Raw genomic sequence first — 27,459 nt, 5'->3', positions numbered from 1 at the left:
AATTAAGCCAAGCATTAGTTGTTTATAGAAGCCACAAAAGCTGCAGTTTAAATATGGGCATGTAGAAAAAACAGCCATTGTGAACATAGTAGAAGAATATGTTCAAATAAAGTACATAGAAATTAAGTGTACTTTTAATACTTCTTTTTAGTACTTTAGTACTTTTAATACTTTTAAAACTTTTAGTACTTTTAATACTTCAACCTAACAAAAATTAAAAAAAAAAAAAAAACAAGCTTGCGTTTACAGATTTTCATTGAACTTGTTTGAACTTCTCCAGGCTGGTGGTAAGGCTGTCCTCCTGGCATTGCAAGCAATCTTTGCTTCCATTTGGGAGACTGGCATCATCCCAACTGACTGGAAAACGGGACTTGTCGTCCCTATCTGGAAAGGGAAGGGTGACTGCCTGGATTGTGGCAACTACAGGGGCATAACACTGCTCTCTGTGCCGGGTAAGGTCCTTCCTAGTGTCGTCCTCAATAGGATCCGTGATCACTTGCTCACCTACCAGCGACTGGAACAGTCTGGTTTTACGACTAAGAAGTCTACCATGGACTGCATCCTGACACTGAGGGTTCTCATGGAGCGCAAATGCAAATATTGGCAGAGTTTCTTTGCAGCCCTTGACGATTTTCATAAAGCGTTCGGCTAAGTTGATCGAGCTGCCCTAATGGACACCATGAGACTTTGCGGGATCCCCTGAAGGTTGCTGGATATCATGACCGGCCTGTACACTGGTACTGTGAGTGCTGTGCAGAGTGGAGGCAGAACCTCTGTGATTTTCCCAGTTGATTCTGGGGTCTGTCAGCGGTGTTTTGTGCTCCAACTCTGTTCAATGGTTGCATGGACTGGGTGTTGGGCAAGGTCGTGGGGTCCAGCGGCTGTGGGGCACCTGTTGGTGAAGAAAGATTCACTGATCTTGACTTTGCTGACAATGCTGTGATTTTCGTGGAGTTAATAGAGGCTCTGATCAGGGTTCTCGAGAGACTGAGGAAGGAGTCCAAGTGTCTGGGCTTGCGAGTGTCCTGGATAAAAACCAAAGAGCCAGACCTTTAATGACCTCTTGGGCACAGCAGTGTGTCTGTCTGCAGAGAGATTGTTGACCTCCTCGAGAGGTTTACTTACCTTGGCAGTGACATTCATGCCTCTGGTGACTTTTCCTATGAAGTCAGTAGATGGATTGGGAGAGCATAGGGGGTCATGAGGTCACTGGAAAGGGGTGTGTGGCGCTCGCGATATCTATGCAAAAGGACGAAGGTCCAAGTCTTTAGAGTCCTGCTGCTTTCTGTTTGCGAGACATGGACGCTATCCAGTGACCTGAAACGAAGGCTGGACTCCTTTGGTACTGTGTATCTCCAGAAAATCTTTGGGTACCATTGGTTTGACTTTGTGTTGCTCATGGAGTCCCGAATGAGACACATGACCTGCACTGTGAGGGAGCGTTTGTTATGGCACTATGGCCATGTGGCGCGTTTCCCCGAGGGTGATCCAGCTCATAGGATCCTCATTGTTGGGGACCCGAGTGGCTGGACCAGGCCAAGGGGTTGCCCACATAACAACTAGCTTCGGTAGACAGAGGGTGGGACTGGACCGCATGTCTGCTTGGGGGGTTGCCAACCAGGATCCCAAGCTGTTTTGTCGTATGTTGGGTGCTGTACCAGTGCATGCTCCCCAACTTGACTTGACATGTGTGATAGCGCTTTGAGTACTGAGAAAAGCGCTATATAAATGTAATGAATGAATGAATTATTATTTAAGCAAAACAAAATTATTCAAAGGTCTTCAAACTTTAAATGAACATCAAAGAATTACAAAAGGCCATTTAAGGTTATAATTATTTATAATATGAAAGTTGGAATCAAAACTCAAACTTATGCTAAAAAGAAACTAATGTGCGTTGAATAGTAATGGAATACCTTAAAATGACTTGCATTCTAATTAGATTGTGTACCATTACAAATACAGATTTATTCAAGATGATGCACACAGAAGTCTGCCTAAATCCTGAAGAATTTCACTACTTTCAAGTTGAAGTAGACACGGAGATAACTTTCTGCCTGAAGGAACTCAGGGTAAGTTCTGTTGTAAGTGGGTGAAGACCCCAGCTATCATGATAAATGACATTTGCTGAAGCCACATTACGTTTGCATGTTCTCGCCGTGTCTGCGTGGTTTTCCTCCCACAGTCCAAAGACATGCAGGTTAGGTGCATTGGCGATCCTAAATTGTCCCTAGTGTGTGCTTGGTGTGTGTGCCCTGTGGTGGGCTGGCGCCCTGCCCGGGATTTGCTCCTGCCTTGCACCCTGTGTTGGCTGGGACTGGCTCCAGCAGACCCCTGTGACCCTGTGTTAGGATATAGCGGGTTGGGCGATGACTGACAGAAGCCACATTACAATGGTTTACAAGGTGACCAGCCTATTTATTTTGTTTTAGATCCACAATAATCTGAATCTTCAATAGACTGTGTAATCTTTACAACAAAAATTAGTCATATATCGCTAATGCCTCATGCCTGGACAAACTGGTGAGGAAGGCAGGCTCTATTGTAGGCATGGAGCTGGACAGTCTGACATCTGTGGCTCCTGTCAATCATGGAGAATCCACTGCGTCCACTGAACAGTATCATCTCCAGACAGAGGAGCAGCTTCAGCGACAGACTGCTGTCAATGTCCTGCTCCACTGACAGACTGAGGAGATCGTTCCTACCCCACACTATGCGACTCTTCAATTCCACCCGGGGGGTAAACGTTAACATTATACAAAGTTATTGTCTGTTTTTACCTGCATTTTTATCACTCTTTAATTTAATATTGTTTTTGTATTAGTATGCTGCTGCTGGAGTATGTGAATTTCCCCTTGGGGATTAATAAAGTATCTATCTATATATCTAATGTAATATTTTTAACCTTTCAGCTGTTTCATTATTAAATATGCAGTGTATTTTATCATTGCAATTAATGACTCAAAAGATGGGTGAGCAAGTGAAGATAATAATATTCAAAATGAGAATATAATTTATTTCTATAGTACATTTTCTTATGGAAATGTATCTTAAAATGCCTTACAAATGACATAAGACACATTACAATTTTTATAGTTGTAAAAGTTGTCTCCAGAACAAAATGCTTGGTTTTGTAAAGATAAACTGCTGTAGAACAGAAGTGTAGTGTAGAACAGAAAATGGATGTGAAATTTTCAAGTTTTGTTTAAAAATTCACATATGAAGTGACCCTCTTCTGAATGGAAAATAAAAACTAGCATGAGATCACTCTGCCCAGGAAGATGGCATTCAGCAGGTCGAGGTAATAGACAGACCACCTCCTTTGAATGAGAGGCGTCCTCATCTGTGTTAATGCCTAATGTCTCAAATCTGCAATGGGCAGGTGTAGCCTCCAACAAACAGGTAGTATTTTAAGCTGAATGGTACACAATTGACCACGCAGCAATGGCTATGGAAATCTGGCTGGTAGGGCTCAGGACCTCCAAAGTGTTAGAAGGCAAATGACCCTAAGTAGAAAAGGACTGGAGTGCACAGAGACTGAGGAGGTGAGGAGCTGCCTCTGCGACTTGGCCCTTTAAATTTAGCATATCCAGCTGTCTCTGGACTGAAGCCACGCTTGGTGATGATTTCTAAAGTGTCTGACTTGTTAGAAAATGTCACTTACTAAGAAACTTGTTTGAACACATCAGCTGTGAAGCTCTGAATATTATGGAGGTTAACGCTGTCTAGTCAGGGCACTCTGAAGAAGTCGAAATCTTAGCTAAACTCAGGCGGCTCCAGGCCCAAATTCCTTTTCTGCTTACATATGGTCCTTAATTTTGATCTTAAACAGATCTTCAAGCACCCACCCCTTTACCTCAAGGCCTTTACTTGACAAATGAAATCGTATTGCCTGTTCTTTTCTAATCCCCCTTTATTTACCATTTCTAGGGATTACTCAGCTTTGCAGAGTCCACCAGTCTTGCAGTGTCTGTACACTTTGGAGAAGCCGGAAAGTACTCCATTTTTATTTTTATACAATGCCTTTTGCAATTCTTTTTAACTATTGTAATATGTAAATGTTAACGTTAGTCAATATAATGTACAGAAAGCATTGGAAATCCACAGATACAGAATATCATTGCAACTAAGTTCTTATGAGCTGTTTATTTATTGTTTTGTTTATTTCTTGGATTCAAAATGTACAGTAGATGCAATTTAAAACTGAACAAAAGAATTTATGGTATTTTAGGATTGTGGATTTCAGTACTTCACTTCTGCAATATAGGAACTTATAGTTTTCTGGATTTAACTTTAAAAGAGAGCAATTTGCGTGAGAATGACAGAGCAGCTTACAGGCACACAGGCCTTCCACATGGGATGTGAACTGAACACTGAACTAAATATCATGAGTTAGAATAATTTAGGAACAAAAAAAAAAAAAAACACAAAACATTTTTTCATAAATAGAGATAAAATTATCCTAAAAAGGGTGTCATTTTGCAAAGCATAATGCAAAGGCAGAAATTCTTTTTGACCTGTTAACAATACCGCTCTTCTTTATGTACTGCTGTATAACCTGCTCTGTATGTCATTTATCACAGGCCAGTGTCCTTCAGCGCAGACGGGACGGTCCTAGACGTGAACTTTGTTCTGGCTACACTTGCCGATTCAGAGAGTCAACTCTCACCACCAATACCAAGCTTTGCATCACCAGCTAGAAAAATACAAAAGTAAGCAAATTATTTTTGATGTCTACCTAGAAGTATTTACATTTTTTAATGAGCAAGGAATTTTATTTTTAGTTATTGTTTTAACAGAAGCAAATTACAATAATCTAAAAAGGTCACTGCAATTAAAATAACTGATTTAAGAAATGGTGGATCCACAATGGGAAAGGCGCTATATAAATAAAATGTATTATTATTATTATTAATACGGATGTCAATATGATTTACAACATGTAGATAAATGTGGGTGAAAAGAGGAGTGCAGAATTATATATATATATATATATATATATATATATTTCAGATACTTCTAAGAGGAACCCTTTTAAAATCCCTCTTCGAGGTCAAATTCCATACATCTACGTCTTTGGGGGTAGGGGGAGAAATCACATTTCAACTTGACAATACTTTGGAGATTTACATTTAATTATTAATGTGACCTTGAATATTTTGAATCATCAGTGAAACACCTGAAAAGGATATCATGGTGTCCCTTTGTAACATCAGGGCATCTTTACAAACTCATACTGAAACACACAACGTGTGCGTAACTCAGAGAGCCAGTGTGCATGTTCTTATCTGCTTTTACATAACAAATCTGAAGTCTTGTAGTATCATCCCTGTTTTCATAGCTCAGGGGTGGCCAACTCCTATCCCAGAGAGATGCAGTGGCTGCAGGTTTTTGTTCCAACCCAGTTGCTTAATTAGAAGCCAATCCTCACCAATAACCAATCTTATTGAATTTCATGGCTTGTTAGCGTTTTAATTCTACCGGGTCAGTTCATTTTTAAACCATAGATTTTTTTTTCCTTTCTAATGATACATGTATCTCGTCCAAGAGATCTGAAGCCTAAAATAGAGGAGTTATTTTCAGTTCTTCAGTTTCTCTTCAGTTTCCTTCCGAGTACTCAATTAAACCAAATACTGAACGATGAATACACATGGGTGGAAATGGAGACAAGGTAGATGGAGAACTGAAGGCTGCACGGTGGCACAGTGGTAGCGCTGCTGCCTCGCAGTAAGGAGACCCGGGTTCGCTTCCCGGGTCCTCCCTGCGTGGAGTTTGCATGTTCTCCCCGTGTCTGCGTGGGTTTCCTTCCACAATCCAAAGACATACAGGTTAGGTGATCCTAAATTGTCCTTAGTGTGTGTGTGCTTAGTGTGTGGGTTTGTGTGTGTCCTGCAGTGGGTTGGCGCCCTGCCTGGGATTTGTTCCTGGCTGGGATTGGTTCCAGCAATATAGCAGGTTGGAAAATGACTGACTGACTGTGCAGATGGAGAACTGTTGGTTCCTTTGTCATTTGCATCTTATTGCTAATAAAGGAGTAGTTAAAAACAACAAATAAGCTATTTATGGCTAAAATAAGCAATTAAGGGTTCAAAATCTTAAAAAGCGAGGTAACTAAAAATGAACCAGGAAAATGTCCATTGAGCAGTAAGTACTTCATCAGCAATGAATGATTTCTCATGCAGCAATTGGGTTGGAACAAAAACCTAAAGCTACTATGACTCTCCAGGACTGACGTTGCTCAGCCCTGATTTAAAGAGTCTGAATATTAAATAACAAATTATTTAGTAGCAAAATCTAGTCACTAATTAAATAGTTAGAATGAAAATCTGTAGCCACTCCAGATCGGAGTTGGACACCCCTGTCATCTTTCTTATGTAATACTCTACCATGGCTGTCCATTTGTCTGTCCAGGATTTTAAATCACCCGTAGCTCTCAAACCGTTTCACCTACTGACCTGAAATTTGGTACACATATACTACGTGACGTCTACTGTCCGCTTTCAGGGTGATTATTAATGGTTATTCATCTTTTTTTTTTTATTTTATTGTCGAATCAACTCTTGGCAGACAGGGTGGTGCATGCGTATGGACGCCTTTCTTATCCCTACCACCTTCACCTTCACTTCCCCTACCTCTTCATGTCTTAAATCATTTTTGAGGCAGATTGAAGACTTGTGTGCCAGCTTAAGTGAAAAATTAAGGAAAACATTCCAAGTAATTGCAACAAATCAGTTTTAACGTGGAAAAAATGCCGACTAAAGAAGAGAAGAAGCGGGCTGCTAGGGTGGAAAACAGAAGAGCTGCTCAGGAAGCAGCAAGTGCATCAACCTCTGAGCAAACAAATGCTAAACGTACAGAGAAAGAGCAGGAAAACTATAAGTCAAGTGTATTCACTGCACTGCGCCGTTACTGGTAGATTCTATAATAGACGACAGTCCTCTTACAAAAAAGAGGCTACCCTTCTTTATCCCGTCCCGGGTATGACTTTAATCCTCATCCAGCCCTGCATGTAGGCCCTCCAACCTGCAGGGAAAACTTGGGGGTTGATGGCAGAATTGGCACTCCAGCCACCATAAAAAAAAACCTCACGCTGTCCCACTCCATCTGAACTGGTGTGGTGCTGAGGTGTCACCCGTCACATGGCTGCACTCGGGTCCTAATCTGGGATCCTGAATTGGTTTGTCATGTGGTGGGTGCAGCAATGTGCCATTTCAGCACCCGCTCCTAACCTCCCTCTCTTCTTTATGCTTCTGGAACACAAAGTGCAACATGCGGATGGTAATAAATTTAAAATTAAGCTTAACTTCCACATAGTTTCTTTAAGCACAACCTTTCACATTTGCAGTGACAAGACTTTATTAAAATCAACACATCTAATGTATGCTCTCAAAATTTTGAATGAACATTAAAATCACTTTACTTTTTAAAATTTCTTTAAGGATTACTACAGCCAAGTATTCTGTGGTAGAGCTCTCTGCTGACCAGAAGGAATCTGTCAGTCATTTTCCCAAAATGGTGAAGGAGCGTATGATGGAAACCGCACCGAATGAATTGGTTCCATCAAGCCAGGGAAGCCCTCTTTTAAAACCAAATTCTTCAATGGAAAACAGAAAAGCCCCTGAGGGAACATCCAAGGACACGCACTCTGAAATCATCCACTCCAACCCAGCGTGCAACAAGGTAACAATGAGGGTAATCAACAGGAGCATCTTCTTTATCACTGAGCCTTGAGATTTGCTCATTTAAAACTCAGCTCTGCTTCTCCTTTTGTTCTTTGGACCATTTGTGTAGGTTTGTTATTTTAATGCAAAAAAAAAAAAAAAAAGTTTATAAAGGTTTTAGTCTCCCAACAGCATCAGTATTTTTTTATTAGCCGTTGCCATTTTTACATTTCTTTACTGATTGATGCCACAGACAGGTGGCTGAAAGTAATAAATAATAATAATGCATTTTATTTATAGGGCACTTTACATTAGCAGTAAATCTCAAAGTGCTACTGTTACGACCTACTCTAGACTTTTGTTTTTATATTCTAATTTGGTGTTTACCTTAATTGGGTCCTGCCCTAATTACCCATTTAAGTTTTTTTTTTTTTTTTTGTTCTTTATTTCACCTTATACAATTTCTTGTATTAGGAATTTGGTAGTTTTCGCATACCCCTTGGGGTCAGAGCGCAGGGTCAGCCATTGTACAGCGCCCCTGGAGCAATTACAGGTTAAGGGCCTTGCTCAAGGGCCCAGCAGAGCAGTGGCCTTTTCGCAGTGACAGGGATTCGAACCGGCAACCTTCGGGATACCAGCGCAGCTCCTTAGCCTGGGTTATGGGTGGGGTGTAGGTTTATAAATTAAGCTTCTTTGGGTTTTAGGAGAGGTGTGTGAGCGAGCAGAGAAGGATAGAGCAAGGTATGGAGAGTTAGGGTTGGATGGTTTGGGTTTTTAGTTGTTTATTAAAGAAATATAATTGTAAGCTAGACATCTAAGTAATAAATGCAAATAGTTTGTATCTCTCTGTGAACTTTGAAGTTAGACAGCTATGTTAGTGTGGTTCTCCTGCCTTGCTTGTTTTGTGTAATTTTCTCCATATTTTGTGGGTTTTTTTTGACAATGGAGCCTGTTATTTAGCTTGTTTTGTCCCCCCCCCCCCCCTTCATTTGTGTATGGCTTATTTATATATCCCTGGACTTTTTGGTAGGCTGTAACATATTGGGGGCTTGTCTGGGATCTTTTTGATGGTCCTGGGTTGACTTTAGTTTTTTTCTCTAAGTGCTTTAGTATTGTTGTGATGTAAGATTTTGCATATAACAAATATATTGTATGTCCATCCATTTTCCAACCTGCTGAATCCGAACACAGGGTCGCGGGGGTCTGCTGGAGCCAATCCCAGCCAACAAAGGGCACAAGGCAGGAACCAATCCTGGGCAGGGTGCCAACCCACCGCAGGACACACAGCCACACCAAGCACACACTAGGGCCAATTTAGAATCGCCAATCCACCTAATCGGCATGTCTTTGGACTGTGGGAGGAAACCCACGCAGACACGGGGAGAACATGCAAACTCCACGCAGGGAGAACCTGGGTCTCCGAACTGCAAGTTAGCAGCGTTACCACTGCGCCACCCGTATTTTGTATGTCTTTAGTTGTAATTTAGGCAAAGCAATGTAATTTGGTGTTACATTAGTGTTTACCCCCAACCCCTTAGGAATGGGTCTTTCTGAATTTTATGACAGAGAAGGAGGGGGGGTGCGGGGCCCTTAAACCAGTTTGGTGTGTTTCTCTGCTAAAGTCTTTCAACCCCACAAGGAAGCTAAGCTGAACTTTAACATATGGTTTTGAGGGATGGCAGGTGTTAAGATTTTCTTTACCCCATTGGTCTGAAGCATGGCTGTTTGGAATTGGCTTCTATCAGAAGTTTTTAAGTACCATGATGTCCTATGGGCTGTAGGGGTTGGACAGAGAATCTATAAATCTGCTTGTTCAACCACATTCTTACTAACCTCTGATCACGAAGAAGCATATCTCTTAGCAAACTGATGAAGACAATCCCACCATGAACTGAAGAAAACACAATGGAGAGCACAACTCGGCAGTCCTATTGAACTTGGTTTGCGGCCTGTTCTGAAGAAAGCTGAGCACCAATGATGCTTTAACGAGAGACATTTTAAGTAACAAGTCAGTGTACCGCCTGAAACTGCACATCACCATTTATCAGGTTGTATGGTTGCCAATATTCAAATGTACTTTGCATATTTATGAATATTATCAATACATTAAGTTGTAACTTCTGCTTGTTTTTTACTACACCTAATTGCCTATAGATATAGAAGGGAAGGTGGGGATAAGTTATATACTATAATAACTTTATAAACAGTGGTAAGTCTGAGATTAGGCATTCTGACAAAGGCTATTTATTAATACAATAGGGGACAGTACAGCAATATATATTACTCTACCAAGATAAAACCAGTATATTCAAAAATTGAGCCTTTAAGTGGTGGTATATTCAGTACATCAGCAATTGTTTGGTAATAAAGTATTGTGGACTTAATTAGTTGGTTAATCGGAAGTGATTCCTTTAATTTTGAAGGGTTTTTTTTTTGTATATTGTAGCAGGTTTTTACTTTTAGTTTTGCATAAGTTTACTAGTGCTCCTACTGTTAAGCTTGATAATTGTAGAAAGGCAGATCTTTCTTATTACGGACTTTTTTGATCTCCTAATCTTGTCATGCTAGTAAGAGTGAAATGCAGTCTGAACTTAAGTGTAATTTAATAACATTGGGGGTATTGCTTAACCAGGAGGTTTCAGCAAGTATTCTGGAAGGCGATGTTGCATTACCTGATACTTGTGCTGAGGCAGAACCCACATTGCTTTCAGAAGCTGCTGTTGTAACTCCCATTGATGTAGGAAGTACAGCCAGGTGAGGTAGCTGAGCATTGTTTTGATCCTGTTGTAAATACAGCTACTATAGTTCATTTTGAGGAGAACTTGATCTTGAGTTAAAAATGTCAAGAATTTAAATTACAGGAGCTTAGATTGGAAGAACTGAAAGTTAGAGAGCGTGAAAGAAAAGTGGCTATGTAGATGAGAAGGATGGAATTTGAAACTAGACGAATCATTTGACTTCATGAACTTGAAGTTGAGGCCTTAAATACTGACCATTCTCGACCTAATCCTAATTTTAATATTAGCAAACATTCGTTTAGTTCCCAGAAATAAGTTTGGGTAAGGTTTGAATGGGTCCTCATCAGAATTTTATTACAGGATAAATCGGTGACTTCTAGTAATGCAGCAGTAGACCAAAAGCGTGTTTTTATTGTAGAAAGCCGGGTCATGCAATTTCTAATTGTGTGGTGTTGAAAGAGAAATGTCAAGATCCAAAAAGTGTGGCTCTGGTACAACTTGAAGAAAAGTCTGAGAGGTTGTTAGTAAGGGTTATGAGCCTTTAATTACAAATGGCTCGGTAACACCTGACCATCCTGATGTTGAAAAGCCTGTTAATTTTAAGGGATACAGGTGCCTGTCGGTCCTTTTTTTGTTCTGAGAAGACCTCAAAAGGGTCAAGTCTATTAGTGCAAGTTTTTGAAATGGGCTATGTGGATGTACCACTTCATACAGTGATTTTTGAAATCTGACTTGGTGTCAGGGTTTGTTACTGTTGGAGTGTGCTCTAGATGTCCTGTGGTGGGGGTGACATTCCTATTGGGCAATGGCTTGGCTGGAGGTAATGTCACCTGTTCCAGAGGTTTTGGAAAACCCTATACCCACCTTGTTCTGATGAACTGGCATGCCAGTTTCCTCAAGTGTTTTGGATTGTGCACAAGTCACAACACATACAGAAAAGACTTGGAGTAGATAGTTCTGAGGAATTGGATGTGAATTTATCAAACTTGTCTTGATGATCTTGATCAGTGTGTCAGACTTCCAGTTGTTGACACTGCCGGAAGATGAGAAACTTAAGACAATTAAAGCCAAATGAGACTGATTTATTGCCTTGGTCCATTTCACAAGAGCAATTTTTTATTATGGAGCAAAAGAGTAACCCTGAATATTTTTTTTTCTCTGTCTAAGGAAAAATTGAGTGAACTGTCTATTGCTTATTGTTGAAAAATGGAGTTTTAATGCGTAAATGTCAATCATCCGCTTTAACTCCTGAATGGCATGTAAAATATCAAATTTACTGTTTTATATTGGTTAAATGTGTTGTCTGTTGTCCGTGATCATTGTTTAGCTGGCCATTTGGGGAATAAAAACATGTGACCAAATACTTGGGCACTTCTATTAGCCTGGGGTATGGTCTGATGTACGTTATTGTGAAACATGATCTTTGTCAGATGGTTGGAAAACCAAATCAAAAGATTCCCTCCGCTTCATTGTATCCAATCCCAGTAATAGGGGGACCTTTTGAACATATTGATTGTGTTGGCCCATTGCCTAGAACAAAATCTGGAAATCCGTATTTAACTATTGTGTGCAGGGCCACAAGCTATCCTGAGGGTATTTTTTTAATAAAAAAGAGAATTCCTGCCTGTTGTAAAGGCTTTGAAATTTTTTCTATATTCGGTTTACCTAAAGTTACACAGTCGGATCAAGGGTCTAATTTCATGTCTAAATTGTTTGGCCAAGTTTTACAGCAGTTAGCAGTAAAGCATAAAAAATATCAAGTGCTTATCCAGAATCTGTAGGGTCTGATGGGACCGTTCTAAAACCCCTTAAGTCTATGCTGTGTAATTATCAGTTTGAGAGAGACTGGGATGAGGAGATCCCTTTTGTATTTGCTATGAGAGGTAGCTCAAGATTCTCTAAGATTTAGTCCTTCGGAGCTTGTATTTGGTCATACTGTGTGGGAACCTTTTAAAGTTGCTAAAAGATGGAGGTCTGAAACTTCAGCTACTACTAAAAAACTTCTTGGATTGTGATTTTCGTCACAAACTGAGCTATGCTTGTGAAATGGCTAAAAACTTTGGAGTCCTCTCAAAGAAAAATGAAGCACTATTGATAAGAAATTTGAGGTTGAAGTCTTCAGCTAGGGGATAAAGTGTTGGTTCTATTGCCTGTCCCTGGTTCTGCTTTGCAAGCTAGTTTTTCTGGTCCTTGCGTAATGAGTGACCGGGATTATCTCCTCCATACTCCTGATCGTAAACGTAAAACTAGATTGTCATGTTAAAACTGTCAAAGTTGGGTGGAAGGTTGTTTTTAAAGGATAAATGGAGGGTTAAGTCGAGTGGCCTTAACCTCGGTGGTGTTAGCTGTGCCTATGTGCTAAGCACCTGTTGTGAGCAGCAAGTTATCAAATTCTAAAATATGTAATCTTCCAGAATTTATTTACCTAAATCCGAGCGTGCTGATATTGTAAGTCTTATAACTGCTCATTCTGGGTTATTTTCTGATGTACCTTCTTCTACAAATGTATTGTATCATATTGAGGTACAGCCAATTAAATGGCATGCTTATAGGGTTAAATCATGTTAAACGTATACTTATGGGTAAAGAAGTTGAATATTTGTTGGAAAATGCTCTTGCTGTTCACAGTAGTCCATGGAGTTCACCATGCATTTTAGTACCCAAGACAGATGGGACTTACTGGTTTTGTACTGATTATCGAAAGAAGTGCAGTTACTAGACTGGATTTATTCTCTTCCAAGAATGGACGATTGTATTGATAGTTGGCTCTGCTTGTTATGCGAGTAAATTTGATCTGTTAGTGTTGGCAGGTGCCTCTGACTCCACGTGCTTCTAAAATGTCTGCATTTGTTACACTGGATTGTTTTCTTCAATATAAAGTGGTGGCATTTGGAATGAGGAATGCTCCTGCCACATTTCAACGACTAATGACCATTATACTAGCAGGATTACAAAATTGTGAGGCCTACTTCAATGATCTAGTGGTTTATTCCAAAAGCTGGACAGAACATCTTCGGGCAATTAATGCAGTTTCTTGATCGTCTTGAAAAGGCTAACCTCGCTTTGAACTTGGCTAAATGTGAATTTGGACAAGCGACAGTTGCCTATCTTGGACAGCAGGTGGGCCATGGAAAGGTATGACCTCTTGATGCCAAGATTACTGCTTTTAAAGTTCCCAGTGCCTAAAACAGAGTGGGAGTTTTCTGGGTATGGTCAGATACCATCAGTTTTTAAAAACTTCTCTAGTGTGTTGACACCATTGACTGTTTTTGATTAAGTGTAAACTTTTGAATGGAGTAATTGCCAAAATGCTTTTGAAAATGTAAAATCTGTTAATGACTGCTCTTGTTTTGGCTGCTCCTAATTTTACATTGCCATTTAAGCTGGACATAGATGCAAGTGCTTGTGGAGCTGGAGCTGTTCTACAGGAAGATGACAATAGAGTGGAACATCCTATATCTCAAACACCAACTGCAGTATTCAACTACAGACTTTGGCTTTGTTGTTGGCCTTGCAACATTTTGAGGTTTATGTTGGTTAATCTGTACTCTCCATAATCGTTTTTATAGATCACAATCCTATTACCTTTTTAAATGGTATGTTTTAATTAGGGTTAGGATTAATAAAGTATCTAATCAGATTAATGCATTTTTGATTAAAATTATAATCGAAGCATAAGGGTAAAGAAAATATAATTGCTGCACCCGTATTAATGTATACAAATTTATGTTTTTTTTTTTTTTTAGGGTGGGGTATGTTACGACCTACTCTAGACTTTTCTTTTTATATTTGGTGTTTACCTTTAATTGGGTCCTGCCCTAATTACCCACTTAACCCAGGTGAGTTAATAAGCAACTTATAGGTGGGGTGTAGGTTTATAAATTAAGCTTTGGGTTTTAGGAGAGGTGTGTGTAAGTGTAAGCATAAACAGAGGACAGAGCAAGGTATGGAGAGTTAGGGCTGGATGGTCTGGCTTTGGGTTGCTTATTAAAGAAACATAATTGTAAGCTAGCCATCTAACTAATGCAAATAGTTTCTCTCTGTGAACTTTGAAGATAGACACCGGTTAGTGTGGTTCTCACGCCTTACTTGTTTTGTGTATCTTTCTCCATATTTTTATTTTTGGACAATAAATAAATGGAGCCTGTTTTTATTTAGCTTTTTGTGTTTTCTTTCATGTATGGCCTATTTGTATATCCCTAGACTTTTTGGTAGGCAGTAATGGCTACATCAAAGTTTAAACCAAGGCAAAGCAAGATAAACAGATAAAACAATTATAGCATTCTTGTTAATAAGCTTTCCTAAATAGAAAAGTCTTTAGCTCTTTTTTTTACAATCTGCTGTGTTTTCAGGCTCTCTGGTTGGCCATTCCAGAGCAGCGGCTGCAAAGTCTCATTCTCCCATTGTATGAAGTTTGGTCACAGGGGGGGCGAAGGTGGTGGGTATTTGTAAAACAGAGGTTTCTTGTAGTGGATTGTAGTATAAGGAGTTCTTTAAGATATTGTGGAGCATTTCCATGGATACACTGGTGAGTAAACTGTTTGGCTCCCTATCCATCTCCGTATGGTGAAACATGTTCATATTTCTGCACCCTCATCAGGTTTCTTGCAGCACTATTTTGAATTTGTTGCTTTTGTTGGGTATCCTGATGAGTGCATTACAATAGTCCAGTCTGGATGAGACAAAGGCATAAAGCAGCTTTTCAGCATCCGAGGGAGAGGTAGGGATGGAGTTTGGCTATGTTTCAGAGATGAAGGAATACATATCCATCACCTTTGTAAAATTGCATATCAAAAGACAAATGGGAGTCTAACTTGACACCCAGATTTGTAACAGAAGGGGAGAGGGTAATGGTACTGTTAGAGCTTGTTTTGGTGCTGTTCAGCTTAAGGAAGTTCTTGGACATCCAGGCCTCCTCTTTCAAGAGGAAAGTCGAATCCAGTCTTGCATAGAGCTGCGTATCCTCTGCATAGCAATGGAATGAAACTCCATGCCTGCGGATGCTGTGACCCAGGGGTAGCATATAGATATTAGAGGGTCAGCCCAAGGACTGATCCTTGTGGGACCCCACAGGTGACAGTGTGGGTATGAGATTTACCATTCCAAGGCCACATATGCGGCCCTGTCTGTAAGATAGGACTCCAACCACTCTAAAGCAATGCCAGAAAGTCCAATTATATGATGGAGATTATCTACCATATCGAATGCAGCTGTGAGGTCCAGGAGGATAAGGAGTGATGCTGAGCCATGGTCAGCAGCCTTCAGGTGGTCCCTGGTGACTCTGACCAGGGCTGTCTCTGTGCTGTGAGAAGTTTGGAAACCAGACTGAATTTTTTTTCAAACAGACTGAATTTGAGGTGAACCAGAACCAAAACAACAATCTTGGACAAAAAATGGAAGGGTGGAGATCGGATGATAGTTTGCTATCACTTCAGGATCCAAAGAGTTAGTGTTTTTTAAAATGAGGTATAATTTTTGCAGTTTTCAGGGCCAATGGGACTGCGCTGCTCTGGAGAGTGATTAAAGATATCCGCAATAAGAGGGCTTAAATCTGATACATTAGCTTTTACCAGAAGAGTAGGAAAAGGGTCCAATGAACACGTTGAAGGTCACATCCTCTGTATGATGCTCTCAACTTCAACTGTGGTACAGAGGAACTGGGAGAGGCAGCCCATTGATTTTGATGTAGAAACATCCAGCGATGGAGGTCTGGAGGCAGACAATGAGGAGCAGATGTCCACCTTTTTAGAAGTGAAATATTCAATAAAATAATTGCACTGCTCCTCTGTGGAAATTATTACAGGTGTAGGTGTGAGGAAATGGTTTATTGTGGGGAAAAAAGTTGTTTGGAATTTCCTGCTGGTGGTCGGTGCCCTGGAATATTTTTTTTTTTGGGTGTTCCCGATTAAGCTAATGTCGGCATTTAAATCAGAAAAATGTATTCTACAGCATGACATCACTTTTATGAAAGCATTAGCGCCGGCACCGTCGACCTTTCTGGTTGTCTGTGATTGCTGATCCAAAAACTAGCATATGAATAACAAGCTTGAAGGTTTTTGGCTATCGATCCCTGGCTTTTAAAACTTTATACGTTTCTGGTTTGGCCCCTTGCCTGTATTTCAACTATGTTTCATTCCCTGATCTCAGAATTGAAACTTGGCCTCTAGTTTTACTGCAGAGAACAAAAATAAAGTTCAGTTATAAGCCCTTCACAATTATCATTTAATATTTATATTAGCTGCACTGAACAGAACGTAAGTGGAAGCAGTTGACCAGAAGACTTTCCTGTAATAAGTGTTACTGGCAGTAAATAGTTTGTGACACCAGTTGTCTCCTGGTACCTCTCCAGCTGTAAATAACCTGCCAAGATGCAGGATGATTTTTAATTGAACCGAAGTGGACAGGAAGTGGTTAAAAAAAGCAGATCATAACCCCACCCAATCGATCAGTCGATCCCTACCTCTACTGCCATCTCAAGTACCATTTCTGCCCCTCTTTCATAGGACACTAGCCCATAAACCTTGGGTGTAAATTCTCCACAGGAACGTTATACCAAAGCCACATTCGACACCAGAAAAAAGTCACTTCTGAAGAAATCACAAGACCAATTCTGGGGTCAAGGTGTGCCAAATTAAAACTCTGGTGTCAATGCACACTGGTCACTCTCCTCAGGCAACAACTTTTAATCTTGACTATGAAGGGCAATTCTACACACTCACCTGTTGTCTAAATGGGCTGCTGGCCATTCTTCTTCTTCCACTTTCTGGCCAGGCATCCTTCACATAAGACAGACTATCCAGCATGCAGATCTCCCAGGGAGCTTTAGTTAGAAAAGCTGTGAGATACGTGACATGAGGTGGCTCATACATGACAGGATTTACAAATCCCAAGTGAACTTGGTGGCATGCAGTGACACGTGGTGTTCCTGAGCCAGGTGGTCTACTGCTGCCACCAAATGCTTACCAGCCATAGGCTCCTCCACAGACCTCTTTAATTTTCACAATTTTGCTACACAAAGGTGGGTTGTTTTTTTTTGGGGAAAAACCCAAAAAACTCAACGCCATATTTGTAACCCAGTGAAGTAGACAATTTTCTCAAAGATCACACCAATGTGGTTGTTATGAAAATACAGTGTTCTGTCTCGCAGAAGAGCTGTTTGATGTTCAAAGGAATCTCTATATATAATCTTCGTTTGGATCTTGATCTTTGTTTGTCTGCGAATGAATTAGAAGAAGCACTAGATGGCAGTAGAGAGACAGCTAAAACATAGGCATTGCATTAAGAATCTCCTCCAGGCTTATACTACTGAAGTCTGTAGTACTCCAGTCACACCTCAAAACACAGACATTCAAGCTAAACATATTGTTGTGCTTTAAATTAACTAATCTTTATATATAATCTTCATTTGGATCTTGATCTTTGTTTGTCCGCGAATTCCACACATGCGTAGACCACCTTCCAGTTTAGTACGTTGTTGTTACTCACGGATGTCAACAATGTGCCGGAATAACGAAAGGGGTGGTGGACAGTGTTACGCTGGTTAGCTCCTGAGGCCTGGTTAGAGAATGAGATTGCCGAAGATAAAAGGTACATGCCTACGTAACACATGAATGAAAAAAAGACAATGGGTAAAATGAATGACAACGTAACAGCACGTTCCGGAAATTATTATTGTTACGTTGTAGCCGGCGAGTGCTGCGTGTCTCACAGTTGTACCGTGGCTTGCTCACATGTCAGTGAAGTGATCCCTATTTATGCTTTAAAGAGCCTGGATACCTATGTGTACCCCTTTTATAACCATTGCTCCGTGTATATTGCCTTACTCTTTGTGCAACCTGTGAGACTGGAGAAAGGTTGAGAAGAGATCGCGAGAGGAAACGACAGCATCGTGAAAACGAGACGGACTGTGAACGGAGAGAAGCAGAAATGCTCCTACACCACCACATAATTACTCTTCGGACAGTGATTCCGAGTAGGCCATTCCCATCAAATCAATGTCCAAGGGTTTTCTTTTCTAATTTTGTTTCCCTTATAAAAAAATCATAATGCTGTGCGACGAAGGGCCCACTTCACGACTGGCAGCCGCGTTTAAACAGGGAGCCCTTCACAGACAACTTTAACACGCGCAACTTAGTTGGGTGCACATGGCTAGTATTAATATAATATAGCAGTTGTAAGGAAGCAGAAATAGAATTACAGGAATTCAGTAGTTAGACAGCATGTTTCACAATAAGTCCCATCGAAGCAAAGCCTTTATTAAGTTAAAGTATAGAGCAAAGTTGTTTTAAATCAGTAATTCTTTGTATTTTCAGTTTCACTCTAACTCCATAAAATAAATTAAAATCGGAGCAAGGCGCATCTCCTGACTATTAATCTTTTGTGAAGTAGAGTTTGGCTGCTGTTTGAACCAGAAACTAAACCCCAAAAATGAGATACTCCGATTTAAACAAATGGTCTGTACCGGGCTGTTTGTGGAGAGCGGACGATTTGAAACTTTTAACACAATGCAGCATTACAGGGTTTCATATTGTGATACTTTGTTTGAGTGGCTTGACGCCACAGTCCAATGATTTCCAATTCATTTCAAGATCTGCACTATTTCAACCAGAATGTTATTCTTTTTATGCCAATATTTACCTAACCAAGACTACACTTTCTACTGAACGCCATACAAATTACTGTCGTTTAGTCCAGTCAATTCATCCATCCAGTCAGCCATTTTCTGTGCCTGCTTATTGAATTCAGGATTTCACTAGGCCGTGACCTATCTGAGCAACTGAGAACATTTAGAATATTTTAATTTTAATATTGAGGCAATTGATATCAAATTATGAATGTTACATTCCATGCGCAGCCAAGCACAGATGCACATGTCCCTTTACGTGAAGCTATGTGGTTGCTCTCAACTTTGAAGAACGCAGACAATGTGAGCTTCCACTTATTTGAAGAATCTCTGCATTTTTTTTTTTTTTAATTGTAAAGCATGTGTAATGGGCGATAAACCAGCGTTTTAAAGAAAAGGCAAAATTTCTGTAAAATTCAGCGACAGGTTATTGTTGATGGCTATCTACAGGACACAAATATTTACCGGTCATGCTAAAGAGTCACCAACTTTGAATCGTCAGACTGCTTTGATTAGTGTCTCACCCACCAAAAGAAATTGCAACAAAACTGAACTCCTGCAAATTGGGACTTTAATAAAATGAGTTCCTTCCCAGTCACTCTTAACGGTGATCTCATCAAACCTTCTTCTGATGCAAGGAATCTTGGTGTCATTTCTTATTCTGCCCACATAAACCACATTAAGAAACTTTCTTACTTTCACCTCCGTAACATATCCCGTGTTCGCTCCTTCCTCTCCTTTTGTAACGCTGAGAAACTTGTCCCTGCTTTTATCACGTCCAGAATTATTATAATTCCCTACTGGTAGGTGCCCCTTCTAATCTTCTATCACAGCTCCAGTGTATTCAAAACTCTGCTGGAAGAGTCCTTACATGGACCAGCAGCAGCGAGCACATCACACCCATCCTGCTTTGCCCTCACTGGCTCCCTGTGTCTTACACGATTGAATATAAAATTCCACTAATAACGTACAAAGCCTTAAACAACCTCGCGCCAAACTACATCAGTGACCTTCTCCATCACTATGTGCCTGTCCGCCCACTAAGGTCCTCTGATTCTGGCAATCTTGTTGTGCTCCCCACTAATCTACACTCCATGGATGACAGGGCCTTCAGCTGTATAGCGCCCAGACTCTGGAATGACCTACCAAAATTAATCAGGTCAGCCGACTCCATTAATTGTTTTAAAAAACTCAAAACTCATCTGTTCAGTTTGGCTTTTAGCTCTACTTGACTTTATTAACCTTCTCTCAGTTTACCTCCATGTCAAGATGCTAATGTAACCTGTATGTGTGGGAGACCATCAATGATGTTGTCTGTTAGAGAAGAGTAAGATAGTAAGTTCAGAAAAGCCTATATATCTGGTTTTAGTACAATTCTATATACTGTATACCCTGCCGTTTCTTTCTTAAACTCTGAAGTGCCTTGACCATAGGAAAGGCGCAATATAAATAAAATGTATTCTACAGAACTGCCACCTTCCTTTAAAAATTAACAAGTTCTGGGGACACTGGTACTTTTTGATAGCTGACCACAATACTGTTGTTGAACCAAAGTAAATGTTTACACTATTTGTTCCGCAGAGAAAATTGGCATGCACCATTGTTGCGTTAATCTATGCAGAGATTGAAGCCTTTATGTATTTCTGGGTAAATGAGAATAAAGAACAGAAGTGTGGTCTGAGACTTGTTCCTGCGAGGTGTCAGTTCACATACTGAGTCCCAGGCATAGGCAGGTAGCCATTGTTGTTCCTTTGTTACTAATTCAAAGTCCTGTTAACTCAATTTTATAGAGGAACTGAGCCGAGAGAACCGTGACCAGACCGACACCACCATTCTTTGCGTGCTGCCAAGTGAGGCATTAAACCTGAAAGGTGACACAGCACATCTCTGCAGTAAGAGTAAAACGATAGTAGACTTAACTTTAACAATAGGAAAGATGACACCTGAAACGGCTGGGCCCTCAAAGCAAGAACTAAAGGACTACTCTGTGACGGGGGGCAGGAGTTGGAAAAAACTGTTCAAATGAAGTGTTTTAGCTTTCTGATGACTAAAACAAACTGCAAAAAGGCTCTGGTTTTGAGAGTTTACAGTAGGGAAGGCAAACTCCGCTCCTGGTGGGGGGTGCAGGTTTTCATTCTAACCCTCTTCTTAATTAGTTTTAATTTGATCAGCAGCAAAAAACGACTCACTAAGGCAAAACAAGGTATCTGTCACACCCACCACATTCATGTCTTCTCTCAGCACATCCATAAACCTTCTCTTAGGCCTTCCTCTTTTTCTCTTCCCCAGCAGCTCTATCCTTAGTACCCTTTGCTCTTTACACCCAGCATCTCTCCTCTGCACATGTCCAAACCAACGCAATCTCGCCTCTCTGACTTTGGCTTCCAACTGTCCAACCCTCTAATGTCCTCATTTCTAATCCTACCCATAACAAGTTTAATAAAATGAGCAGCCAAACAATAATGAGACACAAAACAAGCCACCACATGACCAGCTAACCTGAAAATAGAGGGATAGATACTTTTATTAATCCCCAAGGGAAAATTCACAAAAAGAAAAGTGAAATTCTTGGTCATGTTGGTCTGCTCAGGTCACCAAAACAGGTTGGAGGAGGTCTTGGAAGAAACAGAAAATCAGTCGGCTGTGGCAGAACGAGAGCAGCAACAAGTCCTGATATTCAATAACAGCTTTAATTAACAGTAAGAATTGGCTTCTCATTAAAAAAAACTGGCTGGAGTTTGACGTTTCAGTTTAGCTGGTCATCTGTTGGCTCGTTTCAGGTCTCATTTCTGTTTGGCTGCCATTTAACAAAGAAACGAATCATTTCAGAGGACTGAAGCCTATTAAAATGAAAGGAAAAGGAGTTAATTGCTTGCTGATTAAGAAGAGGGTTAGAATGAAAACCTGCAGCCACTGCGGCCCTCCAGGACTGGAGTTGGAGACCCCTGCGCCCTATGGCTTTGCTCTGAAGAACCACCCTGGCACCTTTTATTTTGCAGTTTTCTTTAGTCGTCTGAAAGCTAAAACATTTCCTTATTTCATTCTAACAGTTTTTTTTACAACAGCACAGAGTAGTCCTTTAGTTCTTGCATTAGTGGTCAATGTGACTCGATTATACTTTTTCCTATGTGACTCACAGTAGAAGACGACACGGGTCTGGAACATGGCCGGATGAATGGATTTTGCTCTCGGCTCTAATTGTGTCACTGCATCACAAGCGTGACAGAAGCTGTTCCAAAAGCCTGGCCTGATTGATGATGATGATTCATCATCCTAAATTCAACAGATTATTCAGTATAAAGACAAATACATTTCAAAGCGGGCAACCTCATTTGTTTTTTTTTTTTTTTGTTTTCTTCCAGATTTGCTCTCTGCTGTTTGGTGCAATCTCATCACAGCAGAATGCAGGGGACGTTGAGGAGATGATGAACTTGGTTTGCTCCAGTGATAACGAAGATTAGGAGAAGAGCCACCCGGACTTAAGAGGCCTTTTGAAACATTACCAAACAAGTTAGACTGCAAACACACACACACACACACAACTTGAACAGACTCTTTATTTAACCTGGGTTGTCATCCAGCTAAACCAGGACATCCCATCACCTGGGGGATTTGACCAAAATTCAGAATTCATTTCTCATTCCTGTTGTTACAAGCTTATTTAAAAATAAATTTATTATATGCTGTTGGTTCACTGGACTGCATATCCTCCTTTGACGTTACACTGCTAAGTGATGACAAGCAGACCCACAGATTAGTATAAATACTATATTCTTTATTTAAATATTTTACAGCTCTTAAAACATATTTACAGAAACTATTCCTGCATTATTGGTTTGCACAACAAAAAGCATGTGCAGTTAACACACCACCACCAAGAGTGAGAAAGCAGAATTCTTGTCAACAGCAGAAGCACCTTAAGTATAGAACGTTTATATCAAGACATAGAAAACCAGGGTCTGTGCGTGTGTGTGAAGTGACAAGCTAGCTTTGCAGTAAAGGAGTTTAACACAAATGGAAATCACATTAAATATTAAGGCGGATATCACGTCCACTGCATTGGTGAACTGCTTTGAGCTTCACTTCGTGTTTTGTTTTATATATATCAGGCAATGCAAACACGAGTTAGAGTAACTCATCTGCCATTATCTGCTTGGCAGTCTTTTTACTTGACGCATAGTCGCTGTGAAATCAGATTTATGACAACAACTGCTCCAAAAGTCAACTGTATGCGAAGGTGATGAGGGTAGATTGGTTTTTCAGAAGGAATGCCTTTCAGGTTGCATGGTTTCAATTGAATTTTGATTTCTCCACACAGGTCAACATGTCCCTGCACTCTCTGTAATCAGACTGCAAGGATCCAATCACAGCAGAGTTGAACATTAAAGCAGCACGGTACAGTAAAATGTATTCCGCAAGGCAAGACGGCCTTCAACAGAGGTAGCTTGTCTTACAAATGGCCTCAAGTGTAACAAAATACTCCGAAGAGTAAGATCACCTTTTGTAAAAGAGCGATACACCAGACAATCCGCAAGTGATCCGACACTCACTCTGAATAAAGTAAGTGATCACCTGTGACACAAACTGTGGACCGATCATCTCCTCCAGGTCCAGGTGAATATCACCAAAGTGGATTTTCAGTCCAACAAGTTTGCCTTTTACAAATATGCAATTCTCTTATGAATCCATCGGCTGGCCGACGGCCACAGGCCTTTTTTTTTTTTTTTTTGTATTTGTGCGCAGTTGGCTTTTGTAGAGATGCAGCACATGAAATGCTGGATATGTTCAGAGCAGCTTCTTAGGGGGAAGGCCAGTAAGCCAAACAATTGTTTTTCTTTTCTTACAGTATTGCTCTATAAAAAAAAAAATGCAAGGAAACAAAATGATCTTTGGTGCACCTGCCACACTCGTGTTTAATGAAAACGTCCACCTGCTATTGAGCAACAGTTAGCGCTCCTCCTCTTTGATGAGGATGTGAAAATGATGCCGTCACCACTGCCCATACCAAGAGACGAACACCGGTGGCTTGGTCTGACGTCTTGGAGCACTGGGCCGCATACTACAGAGGAGGAACTTCAAATCAATGCACCGTGAGGCACAACCTGCAGTCCACAGACTCCGAGGGTGGAAAGGAGCAGAGACCTCCACTGACGACGTTCAAAGATTAGACAGGAGATAAAAAGAAACGAAACAAAACACTCTGTGAAAGCGCAATAACTCAAAACTCTGAGCGCTAAGCTGCGGTGGGGGGGCATGGAGGACCCTTTTATGAACATGATGGGAATTGAAATAATGTACAAACATGTACATAGTACATGTACAGTCATATTTTAAATTAAATACAAAAGCTGCACAAGTTATGCAAATATACAGTACAATTCTATAGCAACAAAAATGCTGATATCTAACACATGAAATCATTTTTATTGGACGACTTTTCCCCAGAATTACCTGATTTAAAATATCTATAGGCATATTAATCAAAGATGGCTTTCGGAAAGAGGGGCAAACCAGAAATGACTGCAAAAATTAAAAGTGGATGTGCGTGCAACACAAGGACAGGTGGAAACGAGAGCCTCTTCTTTAAAAGGACTTCTACTAAAACTAGCAGACCACATTTTAAACCAAAACGTATAAAAATATACCTTTATTAATACCTGGTCTGACAAAACTAACCACCACCACCACCACCAGATGCAAGTATTGTTCTTGTGCGTTAAGAGCATCTCTTAAAACTCTAAACAAAAAGGCGGCGTTAAACAGGAGACCTCTTCATTCAACGGAGAGATGCTGAAGTCCACACACACACTGACCGAGAAGTTCAATTCATCAGTACAGACGAGACTCATTTCACAACATCAAACACACGACAGAGACAGAGTTTCTGGGGCCCGTGACCTCTGTGCTGAGACCGCTACACACACACACTCGCACACACACATAGAGCTCAAGAAGGCCTCAATTCAAAACCAAAAACATATTCTAGCCAAATAAAAGAGACATCTGCAAAATCTTACAAAGGCAGACGGGGGACGTTTGTTCAAGCCTCGACTATTCCCCAATTAAAAAATAAAAATTTTTCGGGGGATTTGGGGGGGGGGACTTGAGGTTTCGAAAAAGTCACTTTTTAATAGGCATTTTAAAGTCTGAAAAAAAAAATTCAGTTCACTTCAGGTGCAGAGTGACAACTCGCTTCCATTTCAAAGTGGATCCATTCACGAATGGTCTTCAGATTGACCAAAAACTGGACTTATGGGCAAACCAGCAGAGGAAGTGAAAAGCAAAAAAACGCTGGTCTGCTCTTTCCATCCAAGATTTGAAACATATTTCACTGTATCTAGTCCCTTTAATAATTCCAATAGTTTTCAAAAACTGAACACGCACACTTACACACGAGGGAGTCTCGCTCCACTAACTCATCTGATTGCTAAGCTATTTTCCGTTTTATTATACAAGACACCAAGTAGCTGACCGCACCCTTAGCTACGGCTCTTCAAACTAACCGTGTTAAATCAAAATCGCTAAGGCCGCTTTTCTTAGGGTCACATGTTTTATAAATACCTCTGTGCACGACCCAGCAGTCAAGCACATAATGAACCAATCCAACATTAAATTCTACCCCTTCGACTTCTAACTACATTCCCTGACTGGCTGACAAGGCAACTGGGAGCAGGCTCCAATTTGTAAAGAAAAGCCCGTGCAGATCCAAACATCAGATGAGCGTCCATTGTTAAAATCTGCAGGCTATTATTCTGATAAAAACACACAAATGTCTTATCAAGTACTGGCAGGTTTAGGTGACGGGGAACTCTAGGAATGCAGGGGCGAGTCAATGAGATCACCCCACCTCAAATCAAACAGCGACAAAGCGTCTCCCATTTACGCAACGACTCCAGCAGCCATCCAGAAATGCAAATGGCAGAGGAGACACGGCCAGGGCCTAATAGCCCACAGCTCCACATGGCATAATCGTGAGGCTGATTCTTCGACACACTGAGCCATCTTGAGTGTGGCAGTTCATTTAATGCCAACCCCTTTCATATAAAGTACTTGAGTGCTATATGGCCACAATCAAATACGTACAAAAACAGAAGGGGGGCTTATAGTTGAGACAACCGTGAGCATCAAATCCTACAACATTCCTTTACATTTATATTGCAGACTAAATTTTTTGCTTTTATACCAGCCCATACTTTCTAGTTCAATCTTGAGTTACAACAAAACAAATCACACTAGGGTACTGCCGTGGGCAGAACAATTCCTTGAAAACGCGGCGGGGCTTTTCATTTTAAGTCAAATTTCGCATCCCAAGTCACCTCAGTAACAAACCACTTGGCCGCACGTGGCTCCTGGCAGAGGTAATCCTAGACAATTCAAGACAAGGAGGCTCCGGATGGGGCCTTGACAATGTCCCAGTGGTCCAGAGTCCTGAAGGTTGAGTCCACATCCTGCCAGCAGGAAACGGTCCAGAACACAGGAGGAGACAGGAAGACAGAGAGAGCCCAAAGTGCTGGCTAGTCTGTGTACTCGGCGACTATAGACAGTAAAACGGTGATGTCGTCTGGCTTACCTCCTGCAGAAGACAAGAAACATGGACTTGCGTTAGGCCCTGCTAACAATGGCATGTTGTTTTAAGCTTTAGAAAGGTGAAGGCCAGGGGCACACGTTCAGCGCTCAGATTGCCTGAATGACCTTAAGTAGAACTGACATTCTCCGCGAAACGCCAGGTAAAAGTCAAGCCTTTGAATATAAGGAGGGTGGGGTGGACTAGAAATTCCCAGAATTGGTAAAACTCAATTATAGAACTTTCAGAAATTCCCGTTCAGGCACATTGAAATGCAATGCCCTTGTACCGGTGCCTCTCCGACTCCTCTTTAGTTACAATGTCTGCAGCCGCCGGCATTTTCTCCCCTTTATTTCTTCTACAATAGCAAATCTTCTCTTCAGTCTCAATTTTCATTTTGGGAACAAAAACAAGTCAGAAGGAGCGAGGTCTGGCGGATAAGGGGGATGCACAGCAACCACCACATTATTTTTTAATCAAAACCTGATAATGCACTGTTCATGGCACAAAATGCAGTGCCACATCACTGACTACCAATCTGTTTGGCAAGATGATGATCAAGTGTGTATTTCTGTGCCATTTACTCTACAATTGCACAGGTAACTTGAGCAAATTCCCCCAACCCAGCGATGGTGATCTCATTTATCAACATTCATGGACTTGTTCAAAAATAAATCAGACCATTGATATGTGATTCTTATGGGCATATTTGATAACCACACCCTGTTCTGGTGCTGTTGAGCAATATATCGTCCAAGACAGCAACCCTGTTACTGGAGATACTGGAGTGTTCACTGGGAGCTTAAACACTAAAGAGAACCCAGGCAGAACTCTCTACATCTATCAACACTGAGGGACATTTCAGCACAAATG

At 40.8% G+C, this 27,459-nt stretch overlaps 2 protein-coding genes across 2 annotated transcripts in view; one reads left to right on the top strand and one right to left on the bottom strand.

The window, feature by feature from the left end:
• rad9b (RAD9 checkpoint clamp component B) overlaps nt 1-22,540 on the top strand; it is a 29,518-nt gene extending 6,978 nt beyond the window's left edge. Inside the window, exons 7-11 of the mRNA XM_051921369.1 lie at nt 1,966-2,072; nt 3,931-3,995; nt 4,584-4,712; nt 7,440-7,680; nt 22,385-22,540. Coding sequence (XP_051777329.1) covers nt 1,966-2,072; nt 3,931-3,995; nt 4,584-4,712; nt 7,440-7,680; nt 22,385-22,483 — 641 coding nt within the window. The 3' untranslated portion in view covers nt 22,484-22,540. The remainder of the gene's footprint in view (nt 1-1,965; nt 2,073-3,930; nt 3,996-4,583; nt 4,713-7,439; nt 7,681-22,384) is intronic.
• Nucleotides 22,541-23,184: 644 nt separating this feature from the next.
• The window catches only part of pptc7a (protein phosphatase targeting COQ7 a), a 49,999-nt gene continuing 45,724 nt past the window's right edge, over nt 23,185-27,459 (bottom strand). Inside the window, exon 6 of the mRNA XM_028825403.2 lies at nt 23,185-26,595. Within this exon, the coding sequence (XP_028681236.1) occupies nt 26,537-26,595 (59 nt within the window). The 3' untranslated portion in view covers nt 23,185-26,536. The remainder of the gene's footprint in view (nt 26,596-27,459) is intronic.

The sequence above is a fragment of the Erpetoichthys calabaricus genome, chromosome 18, assembly GCF_900747795.2.
Source record: "Erpetoichthys calabaricus chromosome 18, fErpCal1.3, whole genome shotgun sequence".
NCBI lineage: Eukaryota > Metazoa > Chordata > Cladistia > Polypteriformes > Polypteridae > Erpetoichthys > Erpetoichthys calabaricus.
The sequence above is the reverse complement of the archived record's forward strand: the minus strand, read 5'-3'. Positions and strand labels throughout refer to the sequence as shown.